This window comes from Sparus aurata, chromosome 14, assembly GCF_900880675.1.
Source record: "Sparus aurata chromosome 14, fSpaAur1.1, whole genome shotgun sequence".
NCBI classification, from domain to species: domain Eukaryota; kingdom Metazoa; phylum Chordata; class Actinopteri; order Spariformes; family Sparidae; genus Sparus; species Sparus aurata.
The window spans coordinates 20,697,646-20,723,204 of NC_044200.1; the positions used below are offsets into that span (position 1 = coordinate 20,697,646).

The following is a 25,559-nucleotide window of genomic DNA, read 5'->3' on the forward strand; positions in this document are numbered from 1 at the left end:
TTTGTTGGTTGTGTGTTTGTGGGATTCGTTTCTTTTGGCCAGTTTTCCACACATTCTGTTTCCCCTCCTGATCTGAGACTCCCAGGCTAACTGACTGCTTGCTCTTCTTTAGAAGCTGGATAATGAGTGTTGTTGATCTCATTAAACTAACGGCAACAAAGCGAATACAAGTACTTCCCAAAATATAAAACTAGCAACTCATTTTAAGCCAAAAAAAATCTGATTATAGCTTCTCAACTGTTACATTTCCTGTTTTTAGACTTGATGACAGTAAAACATGTTTCAGCTTTCGATTGTTGCTTAGACAAAACAAGCGGAATGATATGGACATTTTCCACTATGTCCTGACAGTTTATACACCAGACGAGTGCTCAAGAAAATAAAAAGCAGCTTAACAGATAATCGGTTTATCAAAAAAAACCTCAACATGCTGTTTTGCTGAGATTGGATTTCTTATGATCAGACACACCAGAAGAAGACCGCGCCACATTGAGCAAAATCATTTTAATCATCTTTTCTTTTCTTACAAAAAACATTTTCAGGGAGTTCAAAATGAAGCATTGTAATCGGGAACGTACAGTGGCAGCAACCGTTTCAAAGATATTTTACAAATATCAAAGAAAGGATGACGAGAGGGCCAGAGTGCAGAGTTCCCTCCTGTAGCGACAGAAGCCAAACATACAGCTGCAGATGTGCGGTGTCTGTACGTGTGAGGATGGCGTTTCTAACAACGACACCGCCGAGCTTTAAATGTTGGGAATCGTCTGTTTGCGGAGATTTCCTTGGCCATGCATTTGGCCTTACCACGTCTTAAAACCGTCAGTAGCATTTGTGCTTAATTTAAGTCGAGCACTAAAGTACTGGAGGCTCAGAGTGGAGCCGTACAAACTTTGAAAATGAAAGGGGAGGTACGGAGGGGGTTCCCACGCTCACCGTCTCTGTGAATACTGAGGGTGCAACTAGATTCAGCGGCAACTTAAATTAATGTTTAACTGTGTGACAGTTGACTCTTAAATGTGTAAAATGAGGTCCAGGAGGAAACAACAATGCTTCCTCCGACAGAAACGTGTTGGCTTGTTTACTTTTTCTTAAGCTGTGTTTGATGATAGAAAACTCAGAAAGCCAAGTCCTTGTTCCTTGCAAGCTGTGAGCGGTGCATTGTGGGTAGAATACAGTAGCATTTGGCATCCCTCAAAGCTGCTCTGAGACGACCACGTCCTGTTTTAGAAGCTCTTTTCTGCTGAGGGAGGACTTGCTAACGGGCTCTGGAGGTGCTGTGTGGTGGAGGTGACGGGGGAGGGGGTGGTGCTGTTGAAGGGGGGTTGGGGTGTCAGTAGTCGTCTCCCCGGCTCACCACCTCCTTGCAGGTGGGCCTGAGCAGGATGGTGTGCTCAAACTGAGCGGTGTAGCAGCCCTTGGTGTCGCAGAGCGGAGGGTAGGGGTCCACAATGCCCAGGTCGCACAGGTTCTTCAGGGCCATCAGGTACTTGCTCTCGCCCAGGCGGTCCAGCCAGCGCCGGCAGAACGCCAACGTGCCGAAGTTCTCGTTGACGACGTTCAGCAGGTGTTTCGCTCTGGGAAGCCTGGAGACGAAGGTACAGAAACATCAGTTATTTAACACCATGAGGTGATCAGGGGTAATCACAAAAGGAACACAGGAACAAAGATACACGGTCTGTGTGCGGTGTTACATCATGAAGACGGACCAGCTCTTACCTGATTGGGACGTGGCCGACGTCAAAGTTTTTCATATAGTGAGAGCACTCCATGTCGTCGTGGACCACACCTTTACCTGTGCTGCCAAACGTCTCGATGGCGTAAACCTCTCCCTCCTGCAGGGGGAAAGGAAACACAATCAGTAACAGGAAGGTTTAAAACTTGCAGTTTCACATCTAAATTATCCTTATGCACAGTATTTTAGACGAACCAGCATTAGTGAGAACGATGACGTCACGATGAACTCACCTCCATTCTTGTAGCTTCTCCTCCTTTGACGATGGGCACCGTCTTGCCTGCATGTATTCTGTACTGACCGATCGAGTGGCCGTTCAGGTTTCGGATCGGCTTCACTGCGACAGAAGAAGAAACAACCTCAGAAATGTTGACAAGTTATTACTAAATGTGAGGATTGATATCAGGGTAACTTTATCTCTTCATATTTGGTCCAACAGATTTATCAACAATGAAAATATTCAGTCTTTGCAGCCCTAATTGCGGCAAAAACACCTTAACCAAGATATCTCGAATGTGCAGTCTGTCGTAAGAAAAACCGACCTTGGTATGTTTTGCCATCGAGCTCGACCTCGTACGACTCCATCACTTCTTGAATCGCCTCTCCGACATCACACAGACGCACGTCGATGCCGGCGTTCTGCAACAAAGAAACAGGAAGTCAAGAGCTGCAGGCGGCGTAGAGAAGAAACGCATCAGAGCGAGGCGCGTGCGTTTTGTTTGTCATACTTTGATTCCAGTATTGGTGGCGTCTCTCACAGCCTCCAGCAGCTTGTCATACTTTGGATTAAACGTGACAGTGAAGGCACAGTCAATGATTCGCCCTGCAAACACACATCAAGCAGAGAGAACAGCAACTCTTAGTTGACGTAGACGGAAAAATGATCGCCAACTCAAGCTGTTCAGTGTGATTAACGACACACCAGACAATTGATTTTCATTTTGTGCGGTAATGAACGTAAACTCTTAGCCGCCTGTAATGTAAATCTCTACAGGCAGCGACTCTGAACGCCCGTTATGGCTACAAAGTGGGCCTTAAATGCATCGCTTTTAACCGTCAGCACAAAATGCAGTCGAAGCAGCACTTAATTTATCGCGTACCGTTAATGTGCGTGCCGAAGTCGATCTTGCAGACGTCGTCGTACTGCAGGACGGTGGTGTCTCCGGCGTTGGGAGTGTAGTGGGCAGCACAATGGTTCAGGGAGCAGCCGGTGGGGAAGGCCAGGCCGGCGTTCAGCCCGTTCTCCTTGATCAGCTTACGAGAACAGTCCTCCAACCGCTCGCTGGGGAGATAAAATGAGAGGATTTAAAAATGCCACCTAACAGAGGAAATAAGCTCAGAGTGCGGTGCTCTGGGGTTTCAGCTGAGTCACATATATGTGTAGATGATAATAGCGGTGAGATGGATCGCAGCGATGGAGGCAGCCTCACCAGATTTCAATCATGGTCAGTCCGGGTTTCATGAAGCCGCGGACGTGCTGCCGGACCTGTCTGTGGGCCTCGGCTGCCTGTCTGAAGTCGTTCCACACCTCCTCGTTGGCTTTATCCATCACCCGCTTCTCCTCGTGGGTCGTACGCCACGCCGCGCTGCGACTGGAGCGAGAGGAAGAAGGAGGACACACATTTTTATTACTGGCCCCAAGACGAGAACGGTGTTTCTATTCGAGCTGGAGCAGTTATAGATTAATAATGCTGATAGTTCTGGAGAGTCAGCGGTGAGAGTAAACATGTGATCCCTGCAGGCAGTGACTGGTTTTACATCATGACTCATTGTTTGGCCTCCAACACCTGACCACACCAAATGAGTTCATCTACACAGAAGCATACATCACAATACAACAGTGCTGCAGCATTCTCCTAAACAACCGAGGTAGACTGGACTTGTAACAAAACATAAAATGGCCAAAAGATCCCAAATTTAGTAGAAAAGACGTTATCAACATCCTTTATTGAGCTGAAATCTCCCTTTTTATGTTTCTATCTGTTTTCTGCTTTTTAAAAACACGTCTCATCTTCTTCAGTTGTTTAGCAGAATGCTGTGAAACTGTTTTGCTGTGAAGCTCCGGAAATGTTTTGTGGATTACGAAACTTAATTTGACATTCAAATAAAGATCAGCAAGAGGATGAGAGGATAAAAGACTGGATCTGAACTCATCCTCTGAAGCTAATATAAACACATGCAAAAAACAAACTAGCCACACTGAACACTTTTGTTTCTGCTCTCATTTTTCACCAGGTCAAAATAAAAGCATCTAACGGCATTTCATGTGCCTTTAAAAGTCTTGTACCTCTTAAATATGAGGCACAAATGTGTTAAAATCCACGGAGACTTCTTTTTTGCCACGCTAATCCACCCACCTTACTGCTCATTATTTGGCATTTCGAGATGTTAAATAAACATCATGATTGTTGCACAATAAAAAAGGAAGAAAAACAAAAGTGTTGCGTTATCTTTTAGTTCAGCGTGTGAACATAAAAACACTACCAACTGACAATTTCAGACTTTTTACATGACCTACAAATACTACTACTACTCTGATTGTTACGGTATTATGTAGCACATTTTCAGTCAGAAGTTACACGATCCTTTCAGGAAGAAATACAGCGGGAAAGAAAGACAAAAGAAAGAAACATCGTCAAACACACGAGGAAAAAATTACTTAAGTTAAACAATTAACTTTAAGGTGTTTCTCGCTTGATATAAACAACAAAATGCTACTTTCTTTTGTCTTGTTTTAAGTGTAATGAGACATTACTGACTACAAATTTAGACAAATATGCTGGATGAGATTCTCAAGGATTGATCACTGATTGGACCTCCAGAGTCGAGGAGCAACACCAGCAGCAGCCACGTCACTTTTTAGAAAACGAGCTGCCACAAACACTGATGGAGGTGAAGGTGTGAGCGCTTCTTACCCGTCCTGTGATGGCGGGTATTCACACTCCTGTCCGATGGGGAAGGTACCGCTCGGGTATAACTCACAGATGGGCACAGACGGGGGATCAGTCTGAGATTTGGCTGGAAGAAAAGAAAGAGAAAACAGCCCATCAGACCGACTGACTGATGTCTTACAGCGAGTATTCTTCTTTTCAACAACAACACAGTCAGGGATTTTCTCCTCAGCGATGCAGAATGAATCAGAGCTTTACTCTTTTTTTCTGCAGCACTTAAAAAAAAATCAAAACGCTGCCAACTTACGTCCTTTCTTCTTCTTTTTCTTCTTCTTCTTTTTCCCTGCCGAGTTCTCTCCGTCGTCTCCATCTGTGCAGGTGAAAACACCGTTGTAACACCAGCTAACAGGTTTAATGTCTTAACGTGGGCTAACGTGCATCATCGGGCGTTACGTCAAATCACCTTCCTCGCCGTCCTCCTCCTTCTCTTTGTCTTCTATCGCCTGCTTCTCCAGCTGTTTGGTCACGTCGGCCACTCCATCAGCTTCCGCCTCAGCGCCTGCAGCGGCGAGAGGATCATCATCAACAACAGAAGCACACACACAGTCCAACAAGCTGTCGACCCGCAGCAGTCAAAAAACTGCTGCATCAGCACAAGCAGTGGGATGTGGAGGCCGGCGTGGGAAAAGAAAAACGTTGGTTCTTCTGCTGGCATCGTCCTCTAACGCGGCACTCTAAAATATGTTTCATCGCAGCTGAGAATGAATGATTGTAAAAATACTTCTAGGAAGGTAGAAAGAAAACATTAACAACTCGGAGCTGCACACGTCCAACTTTCTCCCTCCTGATACAGATTACAAAACCTCACCTCATTTATCTACCAGCACTGAGTGCCAACGAAAAATCTTTACGCTGGAACTAATCTGTGCCATCTTTAATTCAATTAACTCTGAAAAACTAAGACAGCTGCCTGTGATTGTACCTGAAAGGGGAAACAGTCAGGGATGTGCACGATTAGTCGACCAGCTGAGTAATCGTAACTACACTCGCTAGCTTTGACCAAAAAACTAGTGAGTTAAACTGATTATTAATGAAATTTTGACATCATGTGCATTTAAATGTCATGTATTTCTGGTTGAATGTTAAAAACAAGCACTCATGATGTTAACAATGTTAATTTAAAACATGATTCGATTATTAAAGAACTTGAGGAACGGTATCAAATGTATCCAACTAGTAATTTTTGGTCAATATTTAACATTTTAGATGAAATTATGCAGAATTCTGACTGTTTTCTGAGCGTTTTCTGACTTTTAAACACCAGTTTAAATGTTCCAGTAATACGTTTTTGGGTATTGCATTTTACGCGGATTCATCAAATTGCAGCCGACACTTAAATCCACTTAATACACTCACAGGATCGGACCTGATACTGATCCAGCATCCAGATAACACATGTGGTAATGTGTGAGTTTTTTCTGTTCATGCAACTGTCAGCTGGGGGGAATTATTAGAGCGCGACACATCATAGACTCTGACTGACGGCGAGTGCGACGGAGGGCAACATGGCGGAAAACTGATCGCTTACTTGTGCCGAGCAGCTCACCTCATTTTAAATCTTATGACCTGCTTTAGTGTCATTTTAATAAGTTTTAAAATGAATTCTTGAATCGTTCTTTATCAAATATTTAATGGTTAACACGGCTGTTAAAACGTGTTACAGAGGCTCATCTTGCAAACCCAACACGAAATAAATAATCTGAGTGTTAGAGGAACAAAACTCAGAGACAATGAGCTGTTAATTGTTTCAGTTTTGTGAAGGAAAACACTGAGTGTATTGTGGAAGATCTCGCTAATGTTTGACAGCTGTTCTATAATTACTGTTTACTCTAAGTGGCAGCAGCTCTAACTCACCATTATAGACGTAGAAAGGCTTTAAAACCAGTTGCTTTTCAACAACAGCTAAACCCCGCTGAGTCGGTAACAGAAAGTGGAGCTCCTATAATGAACTGACAGACACTGGTTGTTTTTTGATGCCAGATGACGTCACCATAATGATCTTTAAATGATGATTGTGTACAGAAACACATGTTACATCAACCTGAACACTTTGTCTCCAGCAGGTTTTCTCGAAGGGTGAACTCTTCAGTTAATGGTGTTTATTTACCTTTCACCAGAAACAGGTTGGTTTTCAGGTAAAACCACAAATGTAAATAGATTAAATCAACAGGACACATTGTTATCACTATTTTAAATATTCCTAGGGTTTGTTCTGGGAGTTTAGAAGTAAAATATCTCTAATTTTAATGTAATAAAATCAGATTAAAGGTGGATGAAAGCGTTCATAATGTATAAATGTGGTTGATTTATTAAAAATCTTCCTTTGAGCTTCTTCCTTACATAATAACTCTGACATAGAGGGAATTACGAAACAGCAAAACTTGGCTGAGGCTCAGCGCAGTCAGCAAACAGTTGCTGAAGGCAGCAGCTCGATCTCCACATTCTTGTGTTTTCTCTCAGAATCACCAATAAATCAATAATCGTATCGATTGCGTGGAGTGTCAGTGCGCCTGGACGAGGATCTGACTCAAGCCCGGCGTGTTTCATAAGGCCTGACAGCAACACCGTCCACACCGCACTCGACCCGCATGGCTAATGACGATGGGCGTCAAGCCACACGTGTTCATGGAACATACTTCCGGTATGACTTTCAGAATAAACGTCTACCTCTGAGCCAGCAGTTATCGAAACATAAAATCTCATGTAGAGATGAAGAGGAGAAAAGCCTGACCACACTTTGAATGAAGCCGAATTACATAATGAAATGTAAATACAAAATAAATATGAGTGGGAATAAACGGGTAAAATTTTAAGGGGAATTAATGCAAAAATAGATCAATTCAAAAATGTAATATAAAAAAAATAAAATGGAAATATTAATGATAGTAAATAAATAAATGGGAAAAACATATGAATTAAAGCCGCACATTAAAACAGGAACATTAATCTGTCATATTTTATAAACTTTATTGATTCTTACTTTTACTTTTTACTATTATCTTGTGCATCTATTGACAGTAAGTTATTTTTTCTATCTATTTATTTTTTGGGTAATTAACCGATTTCATTCTGGCAGTTTTGGTCTTCCATATATTATTCCTACTGTAGATGTTTATAAAATGTTTATAAACCAGAGTGAGACACTGACAATCTGACCAACAGAAATATCAATTAATTATAAATATTATATAATTATCATATTATAAATTACGTATGTCTAATAAGTACATTTTTAACGTGCTTGCTGTCATTTAGTATTTCATTTGATGTGTTCGAGTGTAAACAAAAAAAGACAAAACTAAATTATCTGTCCTGATATTTGGCAATTAGTGACGACATACTTTGTTGGCACATTTACATCATCCTTTTTTCTGTATTTTGGATTTGACTTTCAGAATTCATCCACTAGAATAACACTATTTTTTAATAATCCTTGCCACCTATTTTCATGTTGATCGGTCATTATTTAACCAACGATGCAGTAAAAACGCTTGCACGCCTTTATTTTGAAGGCAGCGCCCTGACTTCCGCGTCAGTCGCGGCTAACTGTGGCTAGCTGGCCGCTGCTCTAATAAGTAACATTAGCTCTGTTAGCTTGTTAGCAAGAAGCTGACCAGGCCAGCCTCACCTGTCGCTGCTGACTTGTTCTTCTTCTTCTTTTTCTTCTTCTTCTTGGCTGTCTCCTCCACAGGGTCGGCCTCGTCTCTGTCCTCCACCTCCCCGTTCAGCACTGCTTTCTGGTCCGCTGCCTGCTCCGCAACCACGTCCGCCATGATCGCAGGCGCTGCTGGAAAAGGAAGCGCGAGGGACTGTGGGAGTGCTGTGTGTGATGCTGCCTTCACGGGCATTCGGTGTTTTATAAACTTCTGAAAATATGATTATGATTATTATTATTATTATTATTATATGATCTATATTTTTTCATTTTATATCCTAAGACAATCTGTCTAACAATTAACATTTAAAGGTGCAATGTGTCAGATTTTTTTTGAAAAACATTAATATCTATGGAAGTTAACATGCTAACTTGCAAGCCCCTGGTGGTCTGAGCTCCCAGTCTGGACCGCTACCTGCATGGCTAACTGAGCTTACTAGCAAACAGTAGCGATGGTTAACAGCAGTTAGACTCCATCTCAAGCCTGCTGTAGATATTTCTAGTGAAAGAAATAAAGATATTAATGATAGAAAATTATGGAAATAAAAAATGTTATGAGGCAAAAATGCCCTTTAAAAATGCAGGATCCCTAGCCTTTCATTTTTATCGTTATGACATCATTGGTACAATAGGTTTATTGTTTGTTGATTGTTATGTTTTGGCCCATACCCTGCCATTAAGTTTTAGTTTTGGCCTTCCAAGGGAAAAAAGTTGTGCATCCCTCCACTATTGTTATGTTATAAACTTTTGGTTGTGAGTATGAAATCTACAGATGGCCAGTTATAACATATAGCACCTTTTAAAAAGTTAGGTATATAAATATATATATATATATATATATATATATATATATATATATATATATATATATATATATATATATATATATATATATATATATATATATATATATATATATATATATATATTGGCAAAACTGCATCAAAAAGCAGATTTTGTGTCACACTTTGTTTTTCCTCGATTCTTCTCTAATAAACATGGCACTGCTTATTTCAAAATAAAATAACAGTCTACAACAGTGAAGATTTTGGTACAGATGTGTTATAGGTTTTCACGCCGTATTAAAAATGTGATAGCATCTATGAATTAACTTGCGTATTCAGAAATCGGAGCTAAATGTGAGCACTTGAAGGCAGCGCGGAGTAAAACATGCCGAATCAGCTGCTTGCAGCTTGTCAACTGAGCCTAATGAGGAAATAACGTGAGGAGAAGTATAAATAAACTGCACTGATGTCATGTAATTAGGAATATCAGAAATTGAAACATTAACTGAGTGTGGGTGGAAAAAGTAATTAATTAAAGCTGTGAACAAAGTAAACACACATTTAATTACATATATTAATAATGTATAGCTGGGTTATTTCTATTGATATATTAATTCATTTTTACACAAAATTGGAGATGTTCGGACACAATTTACCGCTGACAAAAACTGCATTACTGACAAAAAAAAAAGAAGAAAGAAACGAAAAAGGACCTGCTGCAGTCACAGGATTGACCACTAGGTGGTGCAACCTAATAAAACAATGTGAGACTAATAAAGCTGTGTGGTGCTTTAAATTTAGAAGCCGCTCAACTCCCACTTGATGCACATTGTACTGTCTTCAAAACACACTCAGAACGGGTGGTTTAAGTTAGAGTCTGATCCTTTGCTGATGTGTTTACTGTCCAACTAAAATGTCAGCGCTTGAGTTACTGAATAATGGTGCTTCCCTTCTTAAATGTATTAAATCCCAAGACACGTTAAGTCCTTAGCCCACTACATCACGTCCGTATGTAAGCCTCCAAAGGCATGAATGCTTTAAAGGCGAGCACCAGCTGCTGTGCGAAATCCCACAAAACATATCAGGTGACTCACCAAACCTGTTTCTTTCCCCCACAGCGTGAGAGTCTCTGAAACACGAGAGCCAGAAAAGACTTCAGGATACAACGAGCACTTCCAGAATGGTGTTTTATTTCACGTTGGAAAATGCAGGAGGGGGTAGACCTCACCCCAAGAGAGAGAGAGGGTGTAGGAAGGGTCAGAACAAGGCAGACATGGTGACAAGTAAGACGGGGAAGATGGAGGAGGAGGAGGAGGGTGGGGGGCATACATCAGGGCTGTCAGACTCTTATGACAACTTCATATGAAACATAAAGTTAAAGATTGCCCTCACATGAGAGAGAATCAACCTCTTTTTTTTGTATTTATTACTATACCCGTACAGGTATTTGATTTTAAACCTCACAGCAGCACAGTTCAGTGAATTCATGCCACACGCTTCAGTCTTTCAAGTGTCGATTCACAAACAAGTCGTCTTTATCCTTCCTCTGAGTGTGCCCCTGTAAACACAGATTCTTTTCAGTCTTTATGAATTATTCTCAGACACAGTAGCATTGTCTTCCAAATAGGATTGTGAATGTGTGCTCGTCTACGTGTCCGCGTTAGCATCACCTAACCCGCCCCCCCATTGTGTCCGGTCAGACAGCAGAGAGATGGATAAAAATAAAGAGCTGATAGTAAAAATAGCTTCTCACTTCCTCTTCTTGCAGAGCTCCCTCTCAAATCTGTAAGAATTAATGCCTTCTGGGATCAACGTCCTGCTTGAGGTGTGTTCAGATAGAAGGCAAAGTGATCGAGGGTTAACTTGAACAAAACATCCAATGTACCAAATGCAGCAGTGAAAGAAAGTATTTACTCAAGTACAATTTAAGGCCTCTGAAGTTTTAAACTTTTAACTCAGTTTTGTTGTTGTTGTTCGATACACAAGTACTTTTAAGTTTTTGCTATATTTCACTTGCAATAATTATGTTCATTTGAATTCTGAATCCAGGACTTTGAGAGTATTTTTACATTTTGGTAAGTAACAGCTACTTTTGTTTGAATAAAAAGATCTGAATATTTATTCTTTCGGTGTATTGGTTTCACAGTATATAATTCACGGTTATCATCGCATGTACATTTGCTTATTATCAGTGTTGACTTCTACTGTATTAAGTGTTATTTTTTTAAAAATTTCAAGTTTATATCAAGTTTCTGTCAGGTGCCTGTCAGGACATAATGTTTAAAAAAAACTGCTCTGTTTTCATTTTTTAAGGGTCTCTGTGAATGATATTAATAATTGTGTTACACTGAATTCTTAGGCCTTATGTTTACTTAGCTGTGTACTTTCACGACGGCACTTTTAAGCCCCATGTTTGATTGATTTCGAGGGAAAACCTCACTCAGGAGCAGAGTATGCAAGCCCTTAGCTAGAGTCGGGTTTAACCCACTTTGTAGGGGTATTGTTAATTTTTTTAAAAATCAATTCCAGTACAGATACCTTGAATTCCAAAATGGTTCCTGCATGATACTCTGATACCACTTTTATGAAATCCTTTTTTTTGTAAAGAAGTACATTTCACATAGGTGTGGTAAGCCCCATCTATGGGAGTAACCTGGTGTTTTTTTCCTGCATTGCTCAAGACAGCCAATGAACAAGCACGCTGCATGCTTATTGGCTCACTGACGCTGATGAGATTAACTCCTTAAGGAATAACATTTGGTTTCGAACTGTACAGGATCGAAGCAATTCAGTCAGTGCCATTAAAGTATCAAAGTTTGATATCCAAACCTAGGATTGTGCCAGTGTGAAAGCTTGCTTAGCCTGGGACTAGTGGCTCTTTTAGTCTGGGACTAGTACCGTCTTCAGCCTGGGACTAGCAGCTCCTTTAGCCTGGGACTAGTGGCTCCTTTAGGCTGGGACTAGTAGCGTCATTAGCCTGGGACTAGCGGCTCCTTTAGCCTTGGACTAGCAGCTTCTTTAGCCTGGGACTAGTAGCGTCATTAGCCTGGGACTAGCGGCTCCTTTAGCCTTGGACTAGCGGCTCCTTTAGCCTTGGACTAGCAGCTTCTTTAGCCTTGGACTAGCAGCTTCTTTAGCCTGGGACTAGTAGCGTCATTAGCCTGGGACTAGCCGCTCCTTTAGCCTTGGACTAGCAGCTTCTTTAGCCTTGGACTAGTAGCGTCATTAGCCTGGGACTAGCGGCTCCTTTAGCCCGGGACTAGCAGCTCCTTTAACCTATAAGTAGCAGCTCTTTTAGCCTGGGGCTAGCGGCTCCTTTAGCCTGGGACTAACGGCTCCTTTAGCCTGGGACTAGCAGCTCCTTTAGCCTGGGACTAGCAGCTCCTTTAGCCTGGGACTAGCAGCTCCTTTAGCCTGGGACTAGCAGCTCCTTTAGCCTGGGACTAGCAGCTTCTTTAGCCTGGGACTAGGTCCTAAGGTTCTAAGAATGCTTTTAGGCAACTGGGCAATTTGCTTTTTTTTGGGACAGTTGTGCGGTGAAAACCAACTGAAACATTATAGATGTTGATTGTTAGGCATCTAGCAACAGATGCAATGGCCATGTCTAGGGGAATGTGCCTGTGCGTTTAATCTACAACTTCCGTTCCTTCTGTTTTTTTCCATGTCCTCTTATTTGTTTCATGAAGCCCAGGGATAAACTCAATTATAGCACAAGAAGAGATGTTTTATAATCACACGGGCAGATCTTGGCCGTGCGGGCGATATCTTCGTGTTCTGTCTGAACACAGTTAATCCCACTGTATCTCAGAAAAATGCTCCCAGCCTTTCCGCTCCTCCAGCCTGTAACTTCTCCACAGTAATTCAAGACTGGAGTGCTTTGATAACAGTGACTGATGAGAAAACTGCAATTAGAAAATCTCATTTTTACACATTTTTTTTTTTGTATGTATGGAGCCAATCACTTGTTTCTTACAATCTTTGTTTCCCCATCTACTGAGCGTCTGTGATCAATATACACTATGTGGATGTCACCGAGTAAACTGTCGACATTCTTCTGACCTTCACACTGTAAGGTCATGGTTGTTTTAGTGGTTCTGGTACCTGAGTTTTAACAGCAAAAGAGCAGAAGGAATTGTGGGTAATGTACAGTAACATGGACGGATGGGTGATAGTGGCGTAAATTCGAGATACCTCCACACCAGAAACAGTAAAGATGTAACACAGACCCATCGATAAAAGACAATCAGACATAAATACAGTCTCTGCTCAGTGCTCGGTTGAAGCAGCGAGGTTTCATTTTAGTCCTTCTCAGGCGCTCGTCTGTCGGTCTCTTCGTCATCTTCCTCCTCATCCTCATCATCTCCGAACGTCTGCTCCTCCATGTTGATGAGCGAGTGGGAGCGAGCCGCCACCTGAGCTGCGAGGGCGGAGCTGAAGCTGAGCGCCTCTGACCCGTGCATCTCCGTCAGTCTGTCCATTACAGTGACAGCGGGGACTTTAGGGTCCAGGAAGCAGTCCAGACCATTCTGGCCCTCCCCCTCCTCCAGGACCCCGTCGTACTGGTGCAGCTCGGATGCTCCTCCTCCTCCTCTCTCACAGACCGAAGTCCCTCCCACATCCCCCTCCTTCGCCTCCAAACCACAGCTGAACTCCATCACCGGCTCTGTGGAGGGGTCAGGCCTCACCCTGCCATCTCTTCCTTCCTCTTCCTCCCCTTTGTTTCCTGCAGGGCACTCTGAAAGGTGGTTTCCTTCTTCATCGCCACTTTCTACCGACCCCACAGAATCTGCATCGTCTGACAGCTTCGAGGCGGGATCTGAACTCTCAGTGCGAGCTGAAGGCGTCACAGCAGCTGCAAGAAAGAAGAAGCAGAATAAATAAATCATTTAAGGTTGAACTGATATATCGAGTTCCAGGTTTAACTTTGCATTTAAAAACTGATATGATTGATTATTAGAAATAAAGGAAAGACAGAAAAATTACCAAATATTTTATGGGTACAGCTGGTCATCATGAATTAAACATTCTGCGGATTTTGAACTAAAACAAATCTCAAGTTCTTGGAGCTTGTGAAGGACATTTTCTTAACTGTATATAAACTGACTATACTTCCCGAGTCCGACACAGATTTTATTTTCAGATGCTTGGGTGGCTTATTTCTTTCTTCTTATATACAATCAGTTTTTATAATTGGAAAATTGATAGCCAAATACCCAAAGACTTGAAAACAACACTTCTGCTTTGTTTTCCAAAGATAGTTACAAATTAGTCTCGCTTTACAACACTGTGGAGAGAGGCCACATTATCATTCTGCTTTGGGGACAAATACACTGTGGCTTGTTTGTATTTCTTTAAACCCATCACAATCGTTGTGGGTGGCGCAGAGCCCAGGATCCAGCAATGGTGTCTCTGCATGATAGTGTCAGGGGAGAAGTTTGCTTTTGTGGAACATTTGCATGTGGCGAGGAGAACGCTGGCATTATAACGGTTAAATCGCAGCAAAAGAAAAAGGTAACAGCATAAACAAGGTAGTTTATGTCTGTACAGCTGGCGACCAGGTTAGGGTTTTAGGATAACATGCCAATTTCAGAGTGTGCGTTGCTAGCTTTGTTGGTGTTGTTTCCCATAGAAACGGGGATTTTGTAAACAGTAGCTCAAAGATAGCGGAAGGAAAGGAGAATGCTGTCTGAAATAGTCGACCAGTGGCAGGTTTATACCAACGGTGTACATCCTGTGAGTCACATGAATAACACACTGGTTCCTATGATACCTTTGGAAATAACCTATGTTTTTAGCAAGGCTGCTTTGATATTACATTTTCATTTAGTTTGTTTTTGGGTGTACATTTTGAGTGTAAGCAAAAAAATAAAAAAGCCTCATTCCAAAAATATGAACTATTATGACAGGAGAGAGATGACATGGGCGAGTGCAGACCTTGGTCGTTGAAGAGCAGCTGCTTCCTCTTCATCCTCTCCCCCTCTGACGCACGGAAACCCAGCACAGCTTTGAGCTCTGACAGGACGCGACGGGACTCCTCCCTCTCCCGCCGCTGCCGCTCCCGTTCCTCCGGTGAAAACATGTCTGACCACGAGCCCCTGCCTTCGCCGTCAGAGTCCGAGTCGGACACGTAGGCTTCCCACTCCTGGTTCACATGAAGCAGAAGCAGATTGACAACAGGGAAACAGAACTAAATTGTGTGTGACGGAATTAAGGTGCAAATACTGTTTATGGTGGACGTTTGATCTCACCAGCTCTTCGGGGACAGGGTCTCTGTCCAGGATCAGCGGGTAGGATGGAGGAGGATCAGGGATCTCAGGTAGAAGAGGACCACACTGCTCCACACCCTCAGAATTACCTGCAGAGATGATGTAGAATAACGTTATTGCAACAAAAACACAGATGACCTCAACAACTTGGTATTGTGTTGACTGCTCTGCTCCGATTGGTCCGCTTCTTGTCCTATATTCTGAAGGAGCTACTTCCTCCATGACCGGCTATAGTCTTGAGTCATTGTGAAGGAAGGAGGAAGTCTAAAAATAGGCTCAGTTTAAATATGGAAACCAATTTACTACTAAAGGGGGTGTCTGCTGTCTGCAGTGTCTACTGCTCTGTGTTCTATATGTTTCATGGCATGTTGAGAAGAACAGTTGTGAACTCGCACTGAACCCTACAAGTTCTGCATGTAGCTCATGGCAGGTCCCAATCTTGAGAAAAAGCAACACAGCTCAGATTTAATAGCGTTTATATACATTTAAAAGGACTAGTTTATTTTTTTGGCGACATTGTCTGGCCTTAATGTCAGAAGGTTTTCTGTGTGTGTGTTCGTGTTCCACCCAGCCCACCTGGACAGGCGTTGACCCGTCTCAGCATGCGCTCCACCTGGGTGATGGTGTCTTCCCAGCAGCCGGCGCTGGCCTGCATGTGAGGCTGCAGCTGGTGGAGCCGGTCGTTGAGGTCCTGGTAGCCCTCGAACGTCAACTCCGGCTGTTCTTTGGACACCATCAGTTTCTCCAGGTCGTCCTCTAGGATGATCATCCTGACGAGACCGAGACGAGTTTTCAATACATTGTGTTACTGCAACGTGAAACAGAGTGCTGACTCAAGCAAGAGTGAAGTTTAGTTTTAAAGTCTGGGTGATGATGAGGTGACCCAGTTTCCCCACACTGGTTATTAAAGTCTCATCACATCTTATGGAAAGTGTAGAAAGAAGGCAGTCAGGATCGTGTGTGTGTGTGTGTGTGTGTGTGTCTCACTCGCTGAGCAGGGCCTTGAGGTGCAGCTGCAGGCTTCGGATGGAGGTGTGAAGGGTGTTGAGCTCTCGGCATTTCTCCCTGGTTCTCCCCGTCTTGTCGCAGCCCGTCGTCCTCAGCTGGGTCTCAAAGTGTCTGTGGAAGTCGTAGCTGCGTTGCACTTCTCCGAGGCAGCTGGCCAGAGCGTGATGGAGGGGCTCTGTCACGGCAGCGATGGACCGGTGCAGCAGGGGAGGATTAGGAGGAGGAGGGGTGGAGATGGAGGTGTCTCCTTTGGGTCCAACCTCCTCCGACTCCTCTATTCTTTGTGGCGACAGGAGAAGTGCCAGCCGACGGAAACATTCAGAGCTTTGTCCCACCCACAGCTGGAAGAGCATCTACGGGAGGATGAAACAACAATCGATACATGAAGCTGAATATCAACATTAATAAAGTTGAGGATTATGCTCTTTATGTTTGTTTTTTTGTTATCTTTCCACACCTATACTTGTGTCCAACCATAACCCTCAGGCCTCACCTTCAGGGCAGGCAGGCTGTAGTCATCTGTCAGCTCCTGAGCCTGCTCGTCGCCCAGGTGCTCGATTCCCAGGCCGAGCCCCAGCTCCTTCAGAGGCACCGCCGACACGTAGTTTGTCACGTTATCGATCTCAGAGTTCAGTGGGAACGTTCGGAGGGGGTTAAGGACACATCACACCTTTGTGAAAACAAAGTGTGCGCCTATTTTTCTCTCATAAAGAGATAAACTCACATAAAACTACATTTATTGAGGCTAAAGTCTTTCTGTCCAGGTAAAGGATATGCCTTGAGCATGTGACAGGTGGCTCTACGCGAGGCTCTGAAGGCCGTGCGGAGCGCCCGGTACAGGGCCTTCCTCAGTCCGATCAGCTGCTGGCCTCGTGGCATCGCCCCGGGCCCCGCCCTGCTAAAGGAGCTGGCCGCACTCACCCTGTCGAGCAAACTTGACAAGTGAAATGTGATACAACTGTGGAGACGTCCCAAAGAAGCAGGGGGCACACACAACACTGAACGATACTTCACTAACAACGAGACCAACAGACTGAGACATGTCGGACATGGACACTACACAGGTGTTAGAAACACAAGACAGAATGACATGCTATTAAAGGAACAGCTCGACATTTTGGGAAATACAAACCCAATTCCAAAGAAGTTGAAAAGATGTCTTAAACATAAATAAAAACAGAATGCAATCACTCACCAACAAACTCTGTTCACTGACAACAGTTTCACAGAATGTTCCTGAGCCCATGTAGTAATATCCGTTATAAATCATGAGTTTCACAGAGTGTTGAACCTCGCCCCATCTTAGCATGTTAATGACTGAGCCTCTTGAGTAATCCCCCCTTTCATAACCATTCATGATACTGCCACCCGTTACCAATTAATCTGTTTACCTGTGGAATGTTCCAAACAGGTGTTTTTGAGCATTTCACAACGTTCCTAGTCTGTTGTTGTCCCCGCCCTAACTTGTGTAAGATATGATGCTGCCATCAAATTCAAAATAAGCATACATCTACAAAATCAGTTACGCTGATGAGGTAAAACATAAAATCTGTTCATCTGATGTAAAAAAAAGGATCACATTTTATAAGATTTATGTTTTACAGAGCATCAGAACTTTTTTGGAATCAAGGTTGCACATTTATTCACTTACTTGCCAGGAGTTAAATGACAAATTCGACAGGACTCTCATGTCTGTGCAGTGAATATGAAGCTATAGTGGCGTCTGGTTAGCTTAGCTTAGCACAATGACTGGAATCAGAGGGAAACAGCTAAAACAGAAATCCACCTACCAGCACCTCTGAAGCCCAATAATTAACACAATGCATCCAACAATACTGGAGTAGGAGGATTTTGTTTGGAATTCCAGTCTTTATGCTAAGCTAAGCTAATTAGCTTCTGGATTCACCTTTATATTCACTGCACAGACATGAGAGTGGCGCCAATCTTATCATCTAACTCTCAGCAAAATAGTGAACGTTTCCCCAAAATCAGGAACTATTCCTCTGTTCTACTTGGTGACTGAAGTATAAAGCTACATCATTTTTTTTTCTACAGACAATGCTAAGGCTATACACAGTGACAAACACAGACAGTGATCTAAAATGAGTGCTAATATAAATAATTAAACACCTCTAGACACGCTAGCCAAGGAGTTAAGTTAACTAATAACAAAGGAGTGAATCAACTGAGCAGGCTTGAATCAGGCAGTGACAGTTGTAGTCATGATAAGAAATGCACATTAGCATTATGTGATTGGGTGAAATGCATATAGATGGATATAAAACGACTTACAGGGTGAACCCTCTGGAGATGACCTCCGTCTCCTGCACCAGCCGCAGGGCTTTGCGGGACAGTCCGGTCAGGGTCTTGCTGTTGTGGAGCAGCGTCTGGAGCTGCGTGGCCCGAGCGTGGACGGCTCTCTGCATGCGGCCTTGTCTCCACAGCATGACCCCCCTCAGCCCCACCCAGCCCAGCAGCGCCAGGCCCCACGGCGCCGCAGCCAGCGACCACAGGCCGTCAGATGCGGAGCAGAGACCCAGCAGCACTGCAGCCAGGCCGACCAGCCCCGCCATGTCCCTGAGGAAAGAAAGCAGGAGGGAATTTGATAACTACAAACTACAACCACTAACCGTTCATTTGGCAGTTTGGATCCTGGTAGGATTAAAGGGACAATCCACCCCTTTTTTTTAATCTTTCACAAAGATAATAAAGTCAAAAATCTTATTATAAATGGGATGGACTAAGAGGAACACTACACAATATAACAAAATCAAATGCTTTATCCCTTCAAGACATGTTATTATTAATATTTCAGAATCTTTTCCTTCCAGTTTCTTATTGACTTTTGTGAGTTCACTTTCTTGTTTTTAAAAGCCATACTTTCAGTTTGTGCTCGAACGTTTGTTTTTCACTGGTGAGCCAATTATGTTGCCCGTCCACTGTTCAGCTCTGTGTGTTTCTTTCCTAATAACGCACCATAGGGAAGGCCTGGCTATGAGGCCCGGTCTGGGCAGGGTGCTCGCTCGGCCGGACGAGCCAGAGGGCGATGAGCCGAGGGTGAGCAGACTCGGGTCCAACAGCTCGATCAACTCCACATCCTCCTGCAGCAGCACATCCTGGTCCAGAATGCACCTCACCGAGTACTGGCCGAACACGCAGTCCTACGAGAAAACAGACCAAAGTGTTTAAAAAGAAATGATGCCTTCACAAATAAAACAAAAGTGAAGTTGCCAGCATTCCTTTCTGTTTTGTACCTACCAGGTGCTGGCCCAGCTTACGAGATGCAGCCGCCTGGTGAATCGGACTCCATCTCCACAAGGCCTCAGCCAGTCTCCACAAGCGTCCTCCCTGCGAATCACACGCAGGGGAAAAGTTTTAATTCAGTCATTTAATTCAACTTTTACGCAGGGGCTTCCCGTTATTTTATGCCCCAGTGCATCAGCAGAGTTGATAAACAATACTAAATGATTCACCTGCAAGTGCTTTCTGCTATCCGGGCTTTACTTACCAGGAATAACACATCCATTAAATAACAACTGTGTGTGCTCACAAACATGAGCGCTCACGGTTCAAAGGAGTATCCCAGGAGACAAACGCTTTCAGGCAACAACAATAAGTGCAATGTTGGTTTGTACAAACACCCACTCCCGGGTCTTATATAGCTCTTCTGTGGCCCAAAAACCACATAAACGCTTCGGTTTGTTAAATTCTTATTTTGGTGTTAGAACAGACTGACTGTTTACATTTTTGGCGTCAATAAAACTAAAACTTGCATTGTTCCGGACAGACGGAAAGAAGGGATTCTTTTAGTTCAAGGAAAGGGGACCAATTTGTACATCTTTCATGTCTCGCATCCTATGAGTTATCCCCAGCGCTGTTGACTACCTCTGTAAACAGTCTTAGACATCCAAACTCGAGTGACACTTCATATATTTAAGTGTGCTGACATTTCCATGCAAAACAAACCTCCGGCTGTTTGAAATGTTGCAAGTGTTTCCTGCAAGTGCTAAGAGCCTAAAAGGAAACAGTGTAATAAAGCCTAATCATGAATAGGACCTACTATTCACTAATCCGCTTAGAGTGTTTCGTGCTCTGGGCCTCATTTTGAAAAGGTGTTTGTATGTGGAGGCTTTAATAATGACACACACGTTCATTCTTTTCCTGTTAAAAGTTTAAAAACTAAAAAAATCCTGCAGAAACCAGAATCACAACATCCTGTGACGCGTGTTTCCAGTTCATGGCGTGATCGATTCAGACCGGGCAGCCTGCGAGCTGACCCCTTTTTTTCGGAGGGCAGCGCACAAGTGTTATTAGTCTAAAGGCCGCCGCAGTATTGATTACTGATTGGAGACTGAGCTTCAGGATTGGGCATTCACACAACAATGTCCATCAGCCCTCAAAAGTAGGCCACAACTCTGTTCTTCTCCGCTGTTTCAAAGGGGTTAATCTCACTCGAGATGATGTAAAGTATGTGCAGATTAACTCACATATGTCCTCTCATCCTGTATAACATCCTGGTGCAGGCAGCTCTCGCTCATCAGTATTCTCCTGCTGTCATACAGAGAATAACTCCAGCTTCAACACACTGCAATGATTTCTGCTACGTGAGAGAATGGATGCGCTCAGAACAGACAGCTGTATGTGATAGCAAGTCTGTGTGGACTGAAATGTGGATAAGAGTCAAGTTTTTTTGTAATAATCATGACAGTATCCAGGTTTCTGATCGTCTGCCTGCAGGTGTGTCTTGACATCAGCTACTATGAGTATGTTTAAAAACCAGCATAAGGTGTCAACATGCCACTGATTTCTATCAGGGTGCACCAGGTAGTATAATCACGTTTCTCACACAAACGTAACAGCTACGTTGTTTAAAGGTAACAAAATTCACCTACCAGCATCTCTAAAACCCCAAGATAAGAATAACAAGTTGTAGTTTCATGGTGAGGGTTGTGTGTCTGATTATTGAAGTGACTTACGACGCAAAACAAATGCCTCAAGTTTAAGCTTCTCATACAAAATTCACTGATTTTCTTTAGTTTATAACTGTGAAATTAATTTAATTCTAATTTAGTCAGACAAAACAAGCAATATGAAGACTTTGCTTTGGGCTCTTTGCAACTGTGTCACACTTTACAGACTAAACAAATCACTGATTAATCATTCATGAAAATAATTACGAGTTGCAGCCCTAAAGACATTTATACTGAGCACCGAGACTCGAGGAGGGACTGGAGAATTGTTCTGCAAGTTACACAAGTTTACATTCGAGTTATTACTGTTAGCTGTAGCCCCATGCTGGTTAGAAAAAATCATTTATTTACTTACACAGTTATATCACCAATAAAAAAATACACCAAATATGGTTGTATAATTAATATCAAATTACACTGAATAAAACCATGAAACCTTATTTTGTCTCCTGTCTTTGATTTTCTATCTTTATTTATTGATGGAAAATGAAACTTCTATGGTGGGATGGTAAAAGCCCCACACTGGTGGTCACAAAAGTTTATAATCACATTTATTTAAACCAGCCTGAGAATTTGAACCAGAAGAGTTTGGGATTACAATCCCAGTTGTGGCCTAATCTCATCTCTTAATGTAATTCAATTATCACCAGCTTCAACATACACATTTTATTTAAATGGCCTCCAAAATCTTTAAACTGTGGTCCGCCTACGTCGCCAACAAGGTGTCTTGCCTCGGCTCCGACTTTATCTGCGCTCCAGGAAGCTGATCACTGAGGGACAACCCAAAAGCTTTCCTGTCTCATCTGAGTCCTCATCCTCCTTAACTCCTTAGAACAACAGTGTACGAGGGAGGAAGCATGACACGTATGGAAAGTTCCTGGACGCAGTAAAGAAAACGCAGTTTCCCGTCGCGAGAGGTGGGGGAGACGGAGGAGAGTCATGTGATCCTGAGGACACGTTTACCAGTCTGCCTGAATCACGGGTCGACTCAAACTGCAGTCACTAACGGTTGGATTAATGCAAGTGCTATTCGGAGTTCACAAGTTCATTTGATGCGCAGTTGAAGGGCGCACAGATCCAATAAAAGCTGGCAAACACACGTAAATACCCGCAGAACACACACACACTATCATTTGTAAGAAGACGCTCACAGAGGCAGATATAACGTCAGAGAGAACGCAGACATGGGCGGCACTAATCACATTTGGACTATCGCTTCAAAAATCTAAACAACAGCAGGAGAGAGATGCAAGAGAGAAGAGAGGTTTTCTTTTCGAAAAAGGAAATCTGCTGTGTGCCATTACAGAGTAGAGAGCAAGCAACACATAATACCTGCAGGAGTGTGTAGGAAGAGCTTGTTGTCATGTCGGGTCTGACTGAAGTGAAGTGAAACAAACCAGACTGCATAACGGTCTGTGTGTGGTTGTGTGCCAATATGTGTCACTGTTTGGAGTCAATACTCAAATTAATTACCTTCTGTCTGACTGCACATATCAAACAGTGAACACACACACACACACACACACACACACACACACACACACACACACACACACACACACACACACACACACACACACCTCGGGTCAAACTATTTGTTAGGGCAGCCCCCTGTTAGTCAGTTAGCTGACTTATTTATTTGGTTATTTGTCAACCACTGATTTTTTTTTTTTTTGGATTTGTTGTATTATATGACACACAGCTGAACAATTTATGTGATTAATCCAATGCAGCAGCCGACTGCAGATCTATGAATCTGCAGACAATCTCCAAAAAAAGACCGTTACATTTCACAGAGTCCTTGTTTAAGTCATCAAACATCTTAATTTTTTCCTACAAACTGTGCAAAACCAAGCAGGGTTGTTTTGACACCGATACCAGTCCCAGATACGTGTCTGTGCCGATCCAATACCACATAATTTATTTATTAGAAATGAGACCCTGCTGCTTCCTGGCAGCATTCTGTACACCTGTATACAACTTAACAGATGTTTTACTGCACAAGTTGTGCAACTTCCAGCAAGCCCATAACAGTATTTTGGCACATTTAGAGTCATCTTTATTGATGTGTACTTGCCCTGGATACTCACAGCCATTTGTCGTTGGTCAAAATGATAACCGTGTCTCGAAAAAATAACATGCAAAGATATTCAAACAATTATAATGTCCAGTTAATCACCTAAAAGCAATTCATTTTAAGATAAAACGATTGTTTGATGCATGATTGGGCCTTTACAGCTGGACTGTTTATGAATTCTGTCAGTGATAAACTCTGCTTTATGTAAGCTTGTTTTGTAGATGTTTTGAGTATTCCATTTTATTTGTGTGTGTTCTGCGTTTCATCTTGCTGCAAGATCCATTTTCCCTTGGAGGTCAACTAAATTGGAGCAATGTTTCAATCAACTCAATGAGCTGATTTGAAGAGAGCCAATATAATTTTACAAGGGGACAGGATTGAAAGGAGAAGAAAGGCAGGCATGTGTGAGATTTGTGAAGAGTGTGGGAGGAACTCACTGAAGTTTTCTGCTGATCTTCATCAGGAGAGTTGAGGTCTCCCTCCTGTCCGCCATATTCGTCCTCCTGCGACGCCGTTGGACATGCCTCAAAGTCTGTGTGGCCTAGATCGTGCAGATACTGGAAAAGAGGGGAGTTCTGCAAAGAGAGACAACCGGACATTTGAGCAGGCGTTGGGGAATGATGCATGCGAAGAAGGGGGAGAACGGAGACGGATAAAATAGAGGCAGATGGTGGAGAAAGCGAGAAAATGTGGTGATTAAGTCATGAGTCTGGTGTGGGCTGAGCTGACACTCATCCCGATTTCGCCCCAGATTTGCCCCAGTGTGAATGCGAAGGTGTCATGCCTCTGATAAGCGAGGGAAAATCCATCACTGATTTGTCAAGCGAGTCCACTTTCCCTCAGGATTCATCAGCTGAAGTTGAGGCTCCACCCTCAGCCCCTCTCTCCTCCATGCAGCTTACTTCTCTGCTCGGAGAGGAATGATGTAAAGCCTAAATGCCTTCACATGTGAATCTGTAAATCAACAGACACTCATACAGATACCAGGGCTTGTCTTTTGAGCCTCTCCATGCACTAAAGATTTGCCATAATCCTCCTCTCCTGCATGGAAACTGGAATAAATGTAAGCAAAATTCATCATGTCATAATCTTCCCATGGAGGTATAAACACAGGCTATGCTGTTTCCTACCCTGAACAAAGAAAGCTCACAACCGAATCAGCCATGAAATAAGCAGAGCGGAGGAAAAAATATCCCGTGCTCGAAACCAAAACATGCCTGACCCAGTTCTCCCCCAGCTGCTGAACATGTCTGTGAACAGCTGCACAGGCTCATCTCAGTTTAATGAACATAACCATCACAATGTACAGATAGCTGTCAAACAACTAAAACGCTACTCACATGCATTGTCACAGGAAGTCGCAGCTCATGTTGTCACCATCCAGATGTAGCTAGATGTGTGTGTGGAGGATTTTTTTCCCAGAACCGACGCATTGGACCTGGTCATCCCCACCCCACCTCTAACTACCAGTCTAGTAATGATGAAACACCAACAACAATGCGCACCCTAGCCCGGCTAAGCACCTCTCATGACCACCAAAGCTCCTTGGCAGACGCACAGTTAGCAGCCAGCCAAATATGGGGATTTGTTTTGGATTGTCAATGCATGGCAACAAGGAAAAGCGGCTGCTTGTGTGTGGCTAGCGTCCCTACTAGCTTGCTACGCTATCAGTGTAAGCTAGCAGAGGGAACCAAACGTCTCGGCTACATTTACGTTACCCCAGTATGACAAAGCATCGGTTACAAGTTTCGAGAACAAACAGCGGCGGGAATACAAACCTCAAATACCACATCTTCATCAAACTCCTCAGTCATTGCTCTCCGCCATCTATACGCAGCCCGTTTTGCATTCTGGAGTTGTAGGCACAGTAGTCGGGGGGCAGCAGCCGTTTAGAAGTTGGTAGTTAGCCGGTTGCTAAACTTAGCATAAAACTACATCTCCCATGATGCTCGTCTTCAACCGACGCTCACTCGCGAGCAAGAAGCAAAAGTGCTCGTGCCACTTGTAGAGCGCCTCATGTGGGCGCGTGAGGCAGCGGTCCAACCGTTTGGAACGCCTGGCAAAGAGAAGGAGGGTGAAGTTAGCGTATGACATCCGGTTAAAAGCCGGAAATGG

The 25,559-nt window shown here is 43.3% G+C and overlaps 2 protein-coding genes across 4 annotated transcripts; both read right to left on the minus strand.

Moving 5' to 3' along the window:
• Positions 1 to 485: 485 nt before the first annotated feature.
• Positions 486 to 8,496, minus strand: LOC115595652 (methionine aminopeptidase 2). The gene is made up of 11 exons (XM_030440374.1): positions 8,312 to 8,496; positions 5,087 to 5,182; positions 4,931 to 4,993; positions 4,648 to 4,750; positions 3,163 to 3,324; positions 2,833 to 3,014; positions 2,461 to 2,555; positions 2,275 to 2,371; positions 1,966 to 2,069; positions 1,717 to 1,832; positions 486 to 1,583 (listed from the first exon to the last, which is right to left on the minus strand). Exons 1-11 carry the CDS (start codon positions 8,454 to 8,456, stop codon positions 1,331 to 1,333), a joined length of 1,416 nt encoding a protein of 471 aa, XP_030296234.1. The 5' UTR covers positions 8,457 to 8,496; the 3' UTR covers positions 486 to 1,330.
• A 1,797-nt stretch (positions 8,497 to 10,293) lies between these two features.
• On the minus strand, positions 10,294 to 25,507 carry vezt (vezatin, adherens junctions transmembrane protein). Of its 3 annotated transcripts, none has more exons than XM_030439659.1 (12): positions 25,223 to 25,507; positions 23,882 to 24,019; positions 19,656 to 19,745; positions 19,374 to 19,558; positions 18,690 to 18,974; positions 17,173 to 17,319; positions 16,891 to 17,038; positions 16,377 to 16,750; positions 15,966 to 16,159; positions 15,372 to 15,478; positions 15,058 to 15,265; positions 10,294 to 13,975 (listed from the first exon to the last, which is right to left on the minus strand). In XM_030439659.1, exons 1-12 carry the CDS (start codon positions 25,256 to 25,258, stop codon positions 13,422 to 13,424), a joined length of 2,466 nt encoding a protein of 821 aa, XP_030295519.1. In that variant the 5' UTR covers positions 25,259 to 25,507; the 3' UTR covers positions 10,294 to 13,421. The 3 variants fall into 3 exon arrangements, with proteins under 3 accessions (XP_030295519.1, XP_030295518.1, XP_030295520.1); XM_030439658.1 differs by having other exon boundaries at positions 17,173 to 17,331; XM_030439660.1 differs by lacking the exon at positions 25,223 to 25,507 and adding an exon at positions 24,785 to 25,127 and having other exon boundaries at positions 17,173 to 17,331.
• Between the last annotated feature and the right edge of the window lie 52 nt (positions 25,508 to 25,559).

Coding starts and splice junctions, on each gene's coding strand:
- LOC115595652 (XM_030440374.1), bottom strand. CDS start 8,456: ATGGCGGACGTGGTTGCGGAGCAGGCAGCGGACCAGAAAGCAGTGCTG. Junction 3,325..4,647: donor TACCCGCCATCACAGGACGG/GTAAGAAGCGCT, acceptor CTCTCGCTCCAG/TCGCAGCGCGGCGTGGCGTA. Junction 2,372..2,460: donor CCACCAATACTGGAATCAAA/GTATGACAAACA, acceptor TCTTTGTTGCAG/AACGCCGGCATCGACGTGCG.
- vezt (XM_030439658.1), bottom strand. CDS start 25,258: ATGACTGAGGAGTTTGATGAAGATGTGGTATTTGAG. Junction 18,975..19,373: donor ATAGCCAGGCCTTCCCTATG/GTGCGTTATTAG, acceptor TTCTTTCCTCAG/GGACATGGCGGGGCTGGTCG. Junction 15,479..15,965: donor ACGGGTCAACGCCTGTCCAG/GTGGGCTGGGTG, acceptor TCATCTCTGCAG/GTAATTCTGAGGGTGTGGAG.